Source organism: Montipora capricornis, chromosome 10, assembly GCF_036669925.1.
Source record: "Montipora capricornis isolate CH-2021 chromosome 10, ASM3666992v2, whole genome shotgun sequence".
NCBI classification, from domain to species: Eukaryota; Metazoa; Cnidaria; class Anthozoa; order Scleractinia; family Acroporidae; genus Montipora; species Montipora capricornis.
In genome coordinates, this window is record NC_090892.1 from 64,846,336 (window position 1) to 64,861,146 (window position 14,811).

Below are 14,811 nucleotides of genomic sequence, written 5' to 3' on the forward strand. Positions count from 1 at the left end.
AGCCTGAAATTTTCAAGCCTTCTTTCCGTTACTTCTAAAGTAGCGTTCATAACTCCGATGATCGTAAAACTTAACTTGTGCCATACCCGCAGCTCAAATGTATGTCTTTAATACATTGTTCCTTTAGTAAAAAACGTTTGAAAATGTTATTCAGTGATTACTCTTGTCCGTTGTTACTACATGATTTGATCAAAAATGGTTTGGAAAACTTCTTAGTCTCGGTCAGTGACAGAGAGGAACCTCTAACTTTCTTTGTCTTTTAAGATTGTACCATCAGTTGCTTGTTTTTTGAAGGGAGTAGACAGTTTGACTTCTTATCAGAGGGGGGAGGGGGTATTTGGGTCAATTTTCGTTAGGTATGTGCCGCTTGCCTCTCAGAACCCCTATCCCTTTATAGTCTATTTATGGCCAATTGTAGACCCCATCTTAGTCACTTTTGGGTAAATGTAATTTTAGCGAACCCAACTAAGTCACTTTCTGTTAATTTATAAGTCTTACATAAAGCCTTTCAATTGTAATTTCAAAACGAAATGTAATACGACCATTAAATACTAAATCAGCAGCGCTTCAGTTCTTTCTGTAACATTTTTTTTTACTGCGAACCCAGCCAAAATTTTCTTACCCCCAAAATCCAGACAATTTGCGACCCCATTCGAGTAACTGTCGGGAACTCTGTTAAAGATGCAACCCCATTTTTGTCAAACCAGTCGTGAAAATGCGGCCCTATCCAGCGGTACATCCCCATTAACCCATTAATAGGAAGTACACCCACCCCTCCCCCGGGATGAAATATCATCCAGGACCCGAGTGCAGTTTGCCACTGCTAGGCCAGTCTATGAGGCTATGCTTGTGTCAGTGAGTGGCATACTGACCGCGCACGGAGTTCAGCTGCCTAGAGCAGCGTCTATACATACCAGTTCCTAGAAGATTGGGCCAGCAAGGGGAACTTGAACTTTATTTTTATTTAAACACGGTAAATCTATCAGATAAAATAATAATAATAATAATAATAATAATAATAATAATAATAATAATAATTGCAATCTACTTTAATCTATATAAACATGATTAAAAATAAAAAGAGAAAATAGAGAAAATAAATAAATTCTGCTTTACGTAGATGCCGTGTGCGTTTAGTCGTTTCAGACGAAGAAATCGCGACAACCATTTCGAAAAAATTGAAGTGGTTTTGCTTGCCGCAATTCAGGGGACAAGCTGTTCCAGGTAGCTGCACCATTATAGCTAAAGCTATTTTTCAGGAAATTGGTGCGGGGCAATGGAACAGCTACTTTGTTTTCAGAGTCCCTTAAATTATGAGGTGGATCATATTTAGTGAAAAGAGAACCAAGATAGTCGAGCGCAAGACCATGTATAGATTTATAAACCATGGTGGCCACTTTGTCGCTGAGTATCCAACCATTCCAATTAAGTTGCTCAAAAAGAGGATCAACGCTTGTGTCATAACTGGAGAAGGTTAGAATACGGGCAGCCCGGTTTTGCAACTTTTGGAGCTTATTCGAAAGACTTTTGCTACCATGCCAGACCTCACTGCAGTAATTAAAGTACGGTTGAACTAAGGCATTGGAAACGGACTCCAGCGTGGTTCGGTTAACAAAAGGCCTACAACGTTTCATTGCTTCAATGCCCGATGCGATTTTCTTGGCTATTTTTTCAATATGTATATTCTATGAAAGGTTTTCGTCTATATGCACACCCAGAGATTTAACCGAGCTAACTTGTTTAATTATGTCACCACATATGATTAGTTTAGGGGGACTATCTAACCTTTAGGTACTTAACCTTTAGACAGGCAATTAGGAAGATCATTTATCTATAAAATAAAAAGCAAAGGTCCTAGAATTGTTCCTTGCGGAATACCACAAGTGAGAGTTTGACTATTTGAGAGCGAACCATTTACAAAACACTGTTGATTACGATTATCTAGGTATGACCTAAACCATTCGTGAGCGATGCCGCGGATACCATATTCGAATAATTTGAACGTACAGATGAATTGTATGGTCAAAGGTATTAAAAGCGTTTTTTAGATCGAGAAAAACTACTGCATTTACACTGCCTTTATCAAAGTTGAAAGCCCAATTGTTTGTGGCCTCCAACAAGGCAGTAACAGTTGAGTGGACCGAACGAAAAGCACATTGTTGGCTGGAAATCAAATTGTTTTTAGTAAGATAACCATAAACCTGGTCGAAAATGATACGCTCAAACACCTTAGCTACTATAGGGACGAATGGATAGAAATTGGGCGATAATTGTTTAAGTCGGAGTGGTTTCCCTCTTTGAAGAGTGGAATAACTTTTGCGCCTTTCCATTCCTGAGGGAAAATACCTGATCTGATAAACTGATTAAAAATAAATCACAAAGGATCAGCAATCAGATCGGCGCATTCCCTAAGAAGTCGCGCAGATATCATATCTAAGCCTGTGGCTTTCGATTTACAAAGCTTAGACAAAAGTAAGAACACTTTAGAAGGATTAGTACATTTTAACTCAAAACATTTATCAGTTCCCTCGAGGTAGTGTAGGTGTGATGGACCAGTATTGGAATAAATCTGGCTAGCAAGCTTGGGTCCAATAGAAGCTACAATCGGCGTCAAAATTGTTGAGACACTCTAATCCTTTAGAGTCGATTTCAAGCTCGGCGGCGCAAATGGCCCCCTCCCCCGCACCCCCGGGGCAATGTTGTGTTTTTCTGTTTTCTACGAGCCTTGTCGACAGCGGTACAACATTGATTAGGATGGGGGAGGGGTATCCCGGAAACGTACTTTCAGGACAAGTGTTCTTTGCAAACAATGAATGTGTCGTTGCCAGTGTGCTCTGTTGGCAACTGTCTCAACTAATTTTGTCGCCGATTGTAGTTAAGAAAAGTGATCGTTGAAGGCATCGGCCATCGGCTATAGCAGGAACAGCCATCAAACATCCAAGGCGTTCAAAACTATTGTTTCTAATTCAGCACAGATCAGTTACAATAAATAGTATTTGTCGAAATGTGTTTGACAGTATTACTTGAATGATAGGGGAGCTCAGAGGAAACCAAGGCGCTGAGACCTGGGCTCCTCGGTTACAAGAAAATAATAGGGAAGTTAAGCAACGTTTCATGTTTAGTGGGCAAAACAATCTCGACCCCAGAGCTCTTCATTTGATTGAGGGAGGTAAGAGCTCTGGGGAACCTTGAAACAAAGTGTCTTCTCATTGGTTTTCTTGAAGAACAATCAAAAGCGTCTCTAATTGGTGCATTCATGTTAGCACGAGAAGTGAACAGGCGCAGTGAGGTTCAAATAGCCAATCTTTCGCTATAAGGACCCTTCGGCGCATGTTCTCCTACGTAGAGTTTCCCAGAGCCTTGGGTCGATCCGAGGCTCTGGTGACGAGAATGGTGGGCAAAAACAATAGATTGCACGCCCCGCACATGCGTTATTCACTTTTCTCCATTTCTTTGCCGTCGTCTGCAAAACAACAACGTAAAATAGAAATAGTCAAATTTTATATTTTATGAAAGACGTCAGCACTTGAGGATAAGTTTTCAATTTCTCCTTTAAATTAAGCGCCGCTTTCTTACTAGTGCCAATCTTGAGGAACTATCACACTCTTGTCATTTTAAAAAGGGTTGAAATAGTCACGAAGTGATTAGAATAACCCGAATTTATATATAAGATGACGTTCTCGTTGAGGTCGCGGTCGTCGTTGCTTAAGTTCTCTAATAACAAAAGGAAACAGAGGCTTCAAACCTTAAATCAAATTTGTATTTTATTTTTGATAAAAGACAAAGGCTACAAAAGGAATCAAGAACAAGATAGAGGACTTTCTTTTAAACATTTGATTTAAAAATGAATGTAACGAGGGAGCATTTGTAATATCAGAGCCAACTTAAAAGGAAAACAGAGCATTGATAAGCATCAGAGACCTTCCTTATATTAGAACAGCAGAAAGGAATATAGAATCTAATTAGCGAGACCCTTTTTTCGACTACTGTAGTAACTGGAAGTACAATACCTAGTATATCAAATCGTTAGATTTTGAAGGAGGAAGTGATCTTCTTTAAGAAATGAGAAGTTCAGGGACTTATCAAGGACAACATATTTTAGCAATTTTATCGTTCGAATTCTGATGGTGTCAGTTAAGGTCATGAATTAATTAAAGCACATTTTAACGCATATCAGCTTGCAAGAGTTGTTAAACCGGTAGTCTGATCAAATACGATAAAAGAAGAATTTGAATTTCAATTCATCTTAAAATATTTCACATGCTTAGCACAACACTCCACAACAGCGCGTTCTTTGCTGCATATCCAGGCTCTTAAGACCCAGCAGAAAATCCACAGACAACGTAATGTCCTTAAAGAAAAACTTCCACATTATTCATAGTGAGTGAACTCATTATTACCAAATAACTGACACGCCCTGTTTTGATTCAACACTTACGCCACCACACAGGGGGCGTTCCCTTTTGCCACAAGTACATTCCCCAACAGAAGTGTTCCATTGCCAATTGCTGCCCATAACTGAATATCTCGTGCTGGAAATCACACCACGGTTTGTCACAGGCAGAGAGCTGTAGGTAGGTTCTGAGTGTGTTGAGTTCTTTGGGTGACTCGAAAGTAGGAGAAAAAAAAGGTGGTTAACTCCCGGAATTCTATAGATATCTCACAAGTTTCTAGTTCTGGCAAAGCCCGACGACACAGAAGTTGTGAACGACGTTTTACACGAGTATAAGGTTTATTTAAGAAGTTTCCAGCGATTTTAGCCATTTAGTATGATAGATTTCATCGCCGAAAATTAAACTTGTGTTAGTGTAGTTATCTTTCTTTTTACTGTCCATGAAGAATGTTAACTCTACTACTTGGCAATCGTATGTTGAATTCAGTGGCCACAGCGTCATCTGATATTTGTGATGAGACAAAAAAACATTCGTTGTCTTTTGTTCTAAACTCAAATAGCTACGGTGTTTTTTTTTCCAAAGGAATCCATGGGAGATATTCATATTTTTGTTATTTGTAAAACTAATATTTTTATAACAGCGACCCAAAAATATCAATCTCTTTCGAAAGACCGTGAAGAAAACTTAAATTTTAACCAGTGGCAGATATTTAGCAGTTCTTGGTTTCTTCCTTCAACTGCCCATTTAAGTCAGGATATCAAGATCATTTTCAGCATTATTACCAGAAACAACCTTTTTTGACTTTCCTACTCTTTTACGTTATTTATCTAATTCTCTTAATTGGTTAATCTCCAGGAAATCTTCCTTCATTTGACATATTAGACATGAAAGTTCTTTGGTTGTTATTCCTTTCTCTTGCATCGCAAAGTGAGGCCTGGCAAAGATTGAGCTGGTTCGGCAAGAAATGGAAGTCACAGATATGGAATGACGATCTGGACAGTGGTTTAAATCCAAGGAACACAATAATGCGTGCTAAACCTAGGGTTTTCAAGAACCTGCTTGGCTTAAAGGCCCAAAGTGTGTTACTACTTTACATTTATTTTATCGTAGTTTTAATTTGCTACCATTTTGGTCACTTCTTTGGAGCTAAGTTAGGGAATCAGAGATTCAAAAACAAATGTACTCAGACTAAACTGTGGGCAAAAATTTAAGGGATGGTTTAAACATCAGAGCCTCATATGAAGCACCCGGCATGAACCGTTGATTTAAGAGGTTTGTGACGACTGATAAACAGTTTATAAATTGTCAAGGAGTAATGCTTCCTTCACACCAAATCGTAATCATGTATACACCTTATTCCAAAGTGACAGTCGTTTTTTAGCATTCTTTTGTTGCAAAGTAGCCCCCGTTGCCTCGTTCTTAAGCTTAAAATTCAAAAGAATATTTAACCTTGAACGAAGCAACAAGGGCTGATTTGCAAGCAAACAAAAGAATGTTTAAATGATGGCCTCTTTGGAATAAGGTGTATTGAAGATGTTTAGTTAAACACGGTTTCAGTGTTTTCTTTTTATATCATGTATAGTGATTTTTGTCGACTTCAAATTTGGCACAGATCAAAGCATATATTGAAACTCAACTGAATTTCATGTAAAAGCCATTCCTACGTGTGTCTTTTCATTTTGTCAAACCCAGGTTAATTAAACATGTCTTGTTGGTGTGAATGGAGTATCTAGAATGGTAATAGAGAACTTAGATTAGAAATTGGGTTATAATCCCATGACAGTCGATAAGAAAGCTAACTTGACATAGGAAAGTAATCAATGCCGAGGTGTTATTTATCTTTTAGGACAAGGGGCAGCCTCAGGTCCTGGGTTCAATGTTCAAGGGACTGCACATCTCAAAAACGGCAAAGTCAAACTGGATCTTACCTTGAAAGGCAGTAATCATTTTGGAGACCCTTCTGCTACTACTCCTTCTGTTCAAACACCGACCACGGTCCCCACGGCGGGTTCGTCTTCAGCAGCAACTACGAGGACTGGACCGACATCAGTCGCTCCTCCATCTACAACCAGTCCCACTACGGTTGGTCCAGCGGGTTCTATTTCCACGCTTCCATCTTCGACAACTTCGGGTCCAACTACCTCAGCTGTCACAACACATCCAACAAGCGCAGAAACTAAAGCAACAACCTCCGCGAAGTCCTCGACTCAAGCTAGCACTGCTACGACTGCAGGCTCGACTACCGCAACCGTGTCAACATCCGGACCATCTACCCTGGCGACAACTTCCTCTTCGACTTCAGCCACTTCGCCTTCGACTCCAACCACTTCCCTTCCTCAAAGTACATCGGCTTCCGTGAAAACTGCAACAACTGTAGGAACAAGTCCCAAGACCACTATTCCAAGGACTAACCAGCCCAGTACTGGTCCTACTAAAGCTAACTTGCCTGGCTTCCTATCAAAGCCTTTCTGTGAAAAACCAATCAACGGTAATAAGTCACGCAGGCATAACAAGCCTAAAAAACGTAATCCTTCCTTCTACTTGTACATCTTCATTGCCGTGACTTTAAGGTCTTCAGTTCCCACGTCCTGCTCCCGTCTGACCTTGTAGCTCAGTCGGTAGATAAGCGGTGATCTAACCCGAAGGTCGTGGGTTCCCACCCTGTTCAGAGTCCTTGTGTGGGCCCAATTCCATCAGTAGGGATATGGTTCATATAGGGTAGAAACTTAGCACTTGACACTCAAATCAGTTTACACTGTTAATAAGTTCATTTAGTCGATAACACGTCAGAATTAAACAGCGCCAAGTGGGCAAGTGAGAAGTCCATCAGGTTGCTTGTTTCTCAACATTAAAAAAAAATTAAATGAGCAATACGTCATTGGGACTGAAATGTCGAAACGTAGCTGGCATTCTCACAGTTACTGCGAAGCTGGCGAATTTTGATCCTGATAAATGAATAAAGTTATAGCTGATCTCCATTTTTCTATTCTAGTGGACACCAAACTCATGGCCAAAGAGATTCTGACATCTCACAATACTTACCGACGAACTCACGCATCTCCTCCTCTTCATCTTGATGAACAAATGACATGCGATGCCCAAACATTCGCTCAAGAAATTGCCTCCAAAGGAATTCTACAACATCAAAAAAGTACAATACTGGCCACAAAGAGACTTGGTGAAAATATCGGAATGTCTTGTGCCCCTAAACTAAGCGGGCCTCTAAGCTATGGCAGAATCCTAAAAATGGCAAAGAATGTAGCCAAGAGATGGTAAGGTGGCCATTGTGCCTAAGAGGGGTTTATTTAAAAAACTTCAACCAGCTTAACATAGCCCTGTCCCCAATCATTCGCATTTGGATCACACCTAGATTATAAAGATCAGTTATTGCAGAATTAAAGTCGACAATGCAAAAACAAACGAAAAGGTATTTATATGCTTGAAGGTCACTTGCAGAAAGATCTTATAAGTAAAATGATTGTTCAAAACCACCATCTATGTCAAACTTTGTTCGAATAACCGGGCCTGGGTATTAAAAAGATAGAAATTGTGGCTAACAAAAGTTTTTTCCATCACTGGGTTTCATGGGGAAGCCACTAACTTTCATGTATACACAGCTATAAATAACTATTTTGAAACCATTTTATTTCAGTCTCCCTTTCACGTTTTTTGTTTCTTATTCGGCGCAAGACATAAGCACCGTGGATTTCTCCTACTATGCAAGCAACATTGAGAGAGGCCGAATGTAAACTAAGGCGAGACATTTCAATTGAACGTGTCGGCGATTTTAAATAGGGGAAGCATATGGAGTTTTTCTTGTGGACCAATCACAGAGGAGCACCCTTGCTCTTCAGCTGACGCTTGACCAGACGACCTCATTGCCGAAAGAAACTAGGCTAGCAGTGTGACGTCAATATGTCGTAATCTACATTAAATGCGACCAAATCGTCAGACAAACTTATCTCTTATACATAATATTTCACCTTAATGAAAGATAATTTTTACTTAGGTCCAAAAAGTTCATTTAACTAGCAGCATGTAGAATTTGTTGATATCCAACACGAGGTGTCCCGATAAGTCTAAGAGTTTTGCTACCTAGTTCCAGTGACCTGGAACGTTTTGGGTTTCCTTTAGCGTTATTTTTAGGTTAGGGTAAATGCGGTTGCTTATCGTTACTCGAGGAGAAAAACGGTTTTAGGGGGTAATGTGACGTAAATTGTTTGTATTCCTTGATACGACTCAGTTTGAAGTTAGGGAGTCCAGACCGGCAAGGGAACATTTGATATGCGGTGCTTATCAGAATGTTAGTGCATCTAATTAGCCGTATTTCTATGCATATATGATAGCCTTTTAGGACTTAAAAAGAGTAGTAATAAAGTTATTAATAATGGCAATAAGACTGAATGGAGTACAATTTCACGGTAAATTAAGGGAGTAATCCAGCAAGTAATTTCAAAATAGGCCGAACACGCTTACTCCCTGAATTGTACGACAGGAAGTCCTATTATCAATTAATCTTGACTATTACAAAATACGAGAAGATGACGGTGATAAGGTTTTGATAGCTTGGCCTGCTCAACTTTTCTTTAATATCTTTTTTTAATAGTCTGAAAAAAGATAAATGATTCAAGTCAACTAGCCCGCGCTTGATGACGCGTACAACTGTCCAATTACAGAGTGTCCAATTACAAACTGTCCACTAAGATGTGATAGTCATATTAATGCTGAAATTTGGGCTGTTGATAACCGATCAGATTCGATAATTTTGTTCTAGGTACGACGAGGTCTGCCAGTACAACTTTGATAAACCAAATGCTGTGCCAAGTACCGGACATTTCACCGAGATCGTATGGTCAGGAGCTAGAAAACTCGGACTTGGTTTTGCAGTGGGGAAAAATGCCAGATTTCCTGAATACAAATGCGTGTACGTGGTTGGACGGTACAAACCTGCGGGGAATATTATTGGCGGACAACGGCTGCAGATGAACGTTAAGAGAGGAAACTTCAATATGGCATACTGTCAGAAACGGAGCACCGCCTTACAAGAAGACCCGTGGGATAAACGAAACCGCTTAAACCAGTGGTATAGACGGAACCACTTGAACGCATGGGATAAAGCAAGGCGACGAAGTCAAATACATTCCAAATTTCATTCCAAACATCACTTTCACCACCATTCTGTAATGTAATGAGCTTCGACCTGTCTGTCAAGTCTAGTATGGAAGACACCACGGGTCATAAAATAAAACTTTCCCAGAGCTAGAACAGTAAATAATTGAGACAGTCAATTAAAATTTTAAAACTGAGGTTTTTGGAAGAAAACCCGACGCTCGAAAAAAACAATAAAAAAGGAAAGATGCTCATTCATTTCAATCGTTTTACAATTGTATCTGTTTTGATTTATAAAGCATATGATACAATCATATTTTATTACTGTTAATGATGATATTGGTTATACCAATCACTACATATAATCATTAAAATCATCCTTACGGAGCAGTAAATTTGTGGTGGTATTTTAACAGTTAAAAATGCCAAATTCCACATTTGTTGTCACGTGTAGCAGGGCCTTACACCAGCCTTTTCTCAGTGTCGCTTCCGAAGACGTACACCGAAATTCTAAAACAAAGATTGACCGACGCAGACATTTTTGCGAGTCGTAGTGATAAAAACGATTTCGGTTCGCAGAAAATTAAAGGGCCCAGAGTAGATACCGCGACGACTCTGCCCTAGGCTATAACACCCTATTATAAAGCGGCAGCAATACACACATTTTGTGCGGAGAGGTACGAAGAGCATCCCTACTATTTTAATAGGGGATTCACCCCCCCTCCCCCCCCCCCTACCCACCCTACCCTGAAAAACGTTTTCTTGTTTTCTTGAAAGTCTCTTTCGTGTCATTCAATTTTCCAGCGCTAAGTACTTTTCTGATCTGCAAAGGTGGAATAATATCAGATGAAATGCAGGGAGACTTTCTAACTGCAGACTACGAGGCGTTAATGTGGGTAGCACTTAAATTGATCATTTCAAACAGGCTTTTTTAAGGGCATCTTCAGAATAGACACGATAATTTCTATTCGTGACACTTTCTCTATCTTTTTGAAAAGAAAAATATAAAGAAAGAATATATTGAAAAAAGACATGTCAATATATAATCATCGCAGTTGATCATTTGCCATTTTAACTTTCATTTCGTGACCATTATGCTGTGCAAATGTTTTGAAATTTCATAACTTTTAAAATCACTTCGATGCATAAAGAAAATTTTTTTTGGCTGAAAAGAGGGTTCTGCTCCAGCAGTCGGAAGTTTGTTAACCCCATTTTATCTGGTGTAGTGTCAAACATTTAACTAACATCGACAAACCACGTAGTTGAACAACAGACAAAGCCGCAGGCGATTATTTAACGCACTGCTTGAAAGGAGCATATGACAGCGGATCGCTGAAACTGTGGAGAGATTGGCCAGGGAAGGGGTTGTAATGTTACGTTTTACTCCCAAATGGAGTAATCAAAATGGAAGATAACCCCGGTTTTTTTTCTGACTCCTGAGCGAAAAAAAATGCAAAATGATTTGAGGCTATCAAACGGTCTTACAATGGCTCACGAAAAATAGGGTTTTCATGTTGCATAAAATGCTGGTGATTGTAGGCTCAATTAATCGAAACGAACCCCAATGAGCCACTCGACTAGAACCGCATTGATATCGTTTCCTCTTTTAGGATCTTCCCACCTTAAATCTGCTAGACTTTCCTTGTGCGTAAAGTGCTGCTTAGAATACAACGTTGATCGCTTTAATTCCTCTTTTCACCAAAAGATCAAATATTACAATCTCATCAGCAAAAACGCTCAGGTGGCCAGCTTAACATATAAATGAGTCTACCTGTTGCAGCAACTAATTGAAGTGGCTCGTATGTTTGCGATGAGGAAGTCAAGCGTGATGATCTAATTGTTCCAAGATGACAATGGAATCCCAATCTTAATATGGCCGTACGCAAGAATGGATCCAAAACCTTTCAGAGGTTTTGCCGAAAACCCCTGCTAGTGTCTAATAGACAATAACTGGTAAGTTTAGTCTCATTCCAAATATCAGGTTTCTAATTCTAGGCAGTTCAAGACTATTCTGGCGTTTTTAATTGCAACATCCACGATAAACTTGATTCAATTACATAGTTTTAGCGAAATAAAACAACTTAACCATTGCATTGGAATGTTTTGATTCAAATGAAATATTTCATAGTAACAACAGAGGATTGTCGCATAGTATCATGAGGTCTTGTAGTGGGATATTACTCAAAATTATTGTGATAAGAATAATAAACAAGAACAGTTGCTCAGTTCGATTCCACTGAAACCCAAGGTGCATGTCTTATTTGTTAAAGGCAAGACTTCTCTAATCAAAAAGAAATTCTGATTTGGCATTCGGTTATTAATTAAAACTGGCACGACTTCTCTAACAAAAAAATAATTGTGATATGGCTTTCATCAAACGTCCGCAGTTCAAATGGGCTCCAAAATCGGCTATGTAAAGGAATCCAGGTGGTCCTCGGATACCAGATCCCTACCCGAGGATCCCGAATCCCGAATAGTGGATCCAAATCCTGAGTCGTGGATTCCGGATTCCAAATTCACGGTCCTACTGAAATGGATCCTGGATTCCCTCGAAATCTGTCACAGTGGTTTTGAGCGCCTGGTAGGCAAGTCTGGCCATGACTACTGCATAACCATAAAAAAGAGGATCCGCCTGGCATAGAAAACTAGGGCATTGCTTAAAGTGACTGACTTCTTGGTTTGGGCAGAAGAACTGCTTGGAGAATTTTCTCCTCACACTTTCCATAGGGAGAGTGGCGCCTGTGGTGAATTTTCAAACCAGGCAAAGGTGACCCTCCGATATGTGTTCTTTAAGCTTGGTTCCACAAACGACGCAAGCATAAGCACCCCAACATACTCAAAAACATTAATTTGTCGTTACTACTTGTCTTTTTTCCTATCAAGGTAGGATGGTGCATATTGCTTGTACTTTGATGCCGCAACCAAAACTGAACTAGACCTTCAAGCCAATGAAGCAAATACAAAGAACTTTAAAGCTAAGGAGTAATTAATTAGGAATAAGTTAAGTTTGTGGACAATTTTAATCTAAAACATTTGCATCTTTCTTCTCTTTTCCTTCCTATGACAATTTTTAGGTACCACAACAATTTGACACTAGGTTATCGTAATGGACGTCTGTTTTGTAGCTTTGATCGTGACTGCGCTTACAGTTGGAGAGGTTGTTAAGCCAGGTGAGAAGCAGAAATTCTAATAATTAAGGTGACTCAAGCCGGTTTCAACACTTTCAAGAGACCTCTGTTATTAGAAGGATTGCCACTACAACACTTTATCACGTATCAGCAATGTTATGGTACCATGTAAAATGCCAATTATTGCTAATCAAGATCCAGTCATTTTTGTGACGAAACAAGTTACCATGGCTACAGCAAAACCTTGCAAAGACACCCTATATTTTGGCTTTAGTTGCTCATATCTGACAAACGAACTCGGTGATCCCCAATTTTTTTATTGCACAAAAGTAATCAGAAGGCCAGGGTGAAACTCTCTGCAAAGTTAATTCAGAGCTATAATGTAAAAATACCAATATCAGGCACTAAAAGACATATGAACTAACAAGACTAATTCAAAGAGAATCATAAGACCTATTAAGTGTACATTTAAAGTCTTAATTCATGCGTTTTGATATATGTTTATTTTACATGTAAGTCTACTGTATATTTTTTTCCAAAGGTCGATAAATAAAGTTATTATGCAGCCTACCCTTCTTTCGTGAAGATTAATGGCTGGGGTCAACGGTGTAGCAATGAAACGAATAAAATACAGAAAAACGTAATAACGGGAAAAAATAACTAATTTACAGGACTGTGAGCGATTAGTGAGACGGAATGTTTGAATGAGTTAAGGTCATCAGTATCAAAAATACACTGTGGTAAACTGTTCCATTGAGTGATAGTTCTGGGGTAGAAGGATAATCGGTGAGACGAGGTGCTGGTAGAGAGGGGGATGAAGCTATGATTGGGGGAATGCCGGGATCTACATGTCATGGGTCGGAGGTATTTGGAGGCGTTAATTGGAACATGTCCTCTGTGGATCTTGTACAAGACAATAAGTCTTGCATCAGGTCCTGGTCCAAGGTCCTGGAGCATGTTTGAGACACCAGAGGTATTGTGCTACCTCTTTAGAGTCCACCTTGCGGCCCGCCTTTGTAACATTTTGATCTTGTGGGCGCCGTTGTTTTCTACACCTGGTTTTGGGTGCCAAATTGCTGCACCGTATTCGACCTGAGCGCGTACAAACCCCATGTACGCCTTCTCAAGGAAACCACTTGAAGTAACTTTCAAATTACCCTTTAGGAACCCGAGAGAGCGATTGGCTTTGGCTGTTGTTACATCTATGTGTTTATTCCACTTAAGATCTTTTGAAATGAGGATACCGAGATATTTGGTGTGGTCTGCCTCCTTAAGCGGAGTACTATTCAATACGTAGGTGAACGGGATCTTGGTGCGTGCACGCGAGACGCGGAGTACTTCACACTTTGAGGCATTAAATTGCATGAGCCATTCCTCTCCCCACATCTGAAGAAGTGTTAAGTCGTGCTGAAGCTGCTAACAGTCTTTGCTGTTATTGATAGCAAGGTACATGACAGTATCATCAGCGAAGAGCCTGACTTTAGATTTAATGCCATTTGGTAAGTCGTTGATAACCGAGCCTTGTGGTACGCCCGATAGAACTGGGACGGGGGTCGAACGTTCACCGTCAACAACCACGCATTACTGTCTGTTGTTCAAGAAGTTCTTAAGCCAGCCTAGGGTGTTGTTTCTAATACCGTAATACTTACGTTTCAGTAATAGCCTGTTATGAGGAACTTTATCGAAGGCCTTTGAGAAGTACATTACAATGACGTCTGTTTGCTTTATGTTCCGTGGGATGTTAATTAGGTCTGTGAAAAATTCTAGGAGCTGAGTTTCACAGGACTTATTCTTGCGGAAACCATGTTGTAGAGGACAGAGGATGTCATTTGCCTCTAGATGTGACATAATACAGCCTGTCACAATGTGTTCTAAGATCTGCATACACAGGTCAATGAAATCGGTCTATAATTCTCAGGCCTATCTTTATCTCCATTCTTAAAAATGGGACTAATACAGGCTTTCTTCCAATCAGTGGGTACGATCTGTGAGTGAAGAGACTTGGCAAAGATCTTCTGCAGGATAGGTGCAATTTCGGTGGACAGCTCTTTCAAAACTGTTGGTGCGAGGTCATCTGGACCAGCAGCCTTGTTTGTTTTTACGTTCTTAAGAAGTTTGACAATTCCTTCACGGGTAATGGTTATTTCGGGCATAGTAGGGTTATGATAGCTGTTTTCTTG

The 14,811-nt window shown here is 39.8% G+C and overlaps 2 protein-coding genes and 1 pseudogene across 2 annotated transcripts in view; 2 read left to right on the forward strand and 1 right to left on the reverse strand.

The window, feature by feature from the left end:
* Window positions 1-1,142: 1,142 nt before the first annotated feature.
* On the reverse strand, window positions 1,143-4,499 carry LOC138021193 (uncharacterized; annotated as a pseudogene).
* Window positions 4,466-9,898, forward strand: LOC138019821 (uncharacterized). Its single transcript, XM_068866736.1, has 5 exons — window positions 4,466-4,574; window positions 5,250-5,471; window positions 6,241-6,882; window positions 7,387-7,666; window positions 9,169-9,898. The coding sequence occupies exons 2-5, from the start codon at window positions 5,279-5,281 to the stop codon at window positions 9,581-9,583; spliced, it is 1,530 nt and encodes a 509-aa protein (XP_068722837.1). The 5' UTR covers window positions 4,466-4,574; window positions 5,250-5,278; the 3' UTR covers window positions 9,584-9,898.
* Window positions 9,899-11,288: 1,390 nt separating this feature from the next.
* LOC138021355 (uncharacterized) overlaps window positions 11,289-14,811 on the forward strand; it is a 12,111-nt gene continuing 8,588 nt past the window's right edge. Inside the window, exons 1-2 of the mRNA XM_068868218.1 lie at window positions 11,289-11,456; window positions 12,578-12,673. Of these exons, the coding sequence (XP_068724319.1) occupies window positions 12,610-12,673 (64 nt within the window). The 5' untranslated portion in view covers window positions 11,289-11,456; window positions 12,578-12,609. The remainder of the gene's footprint in view (window positions 11,457-12,577; window positions 12,674-14,811) is intronic.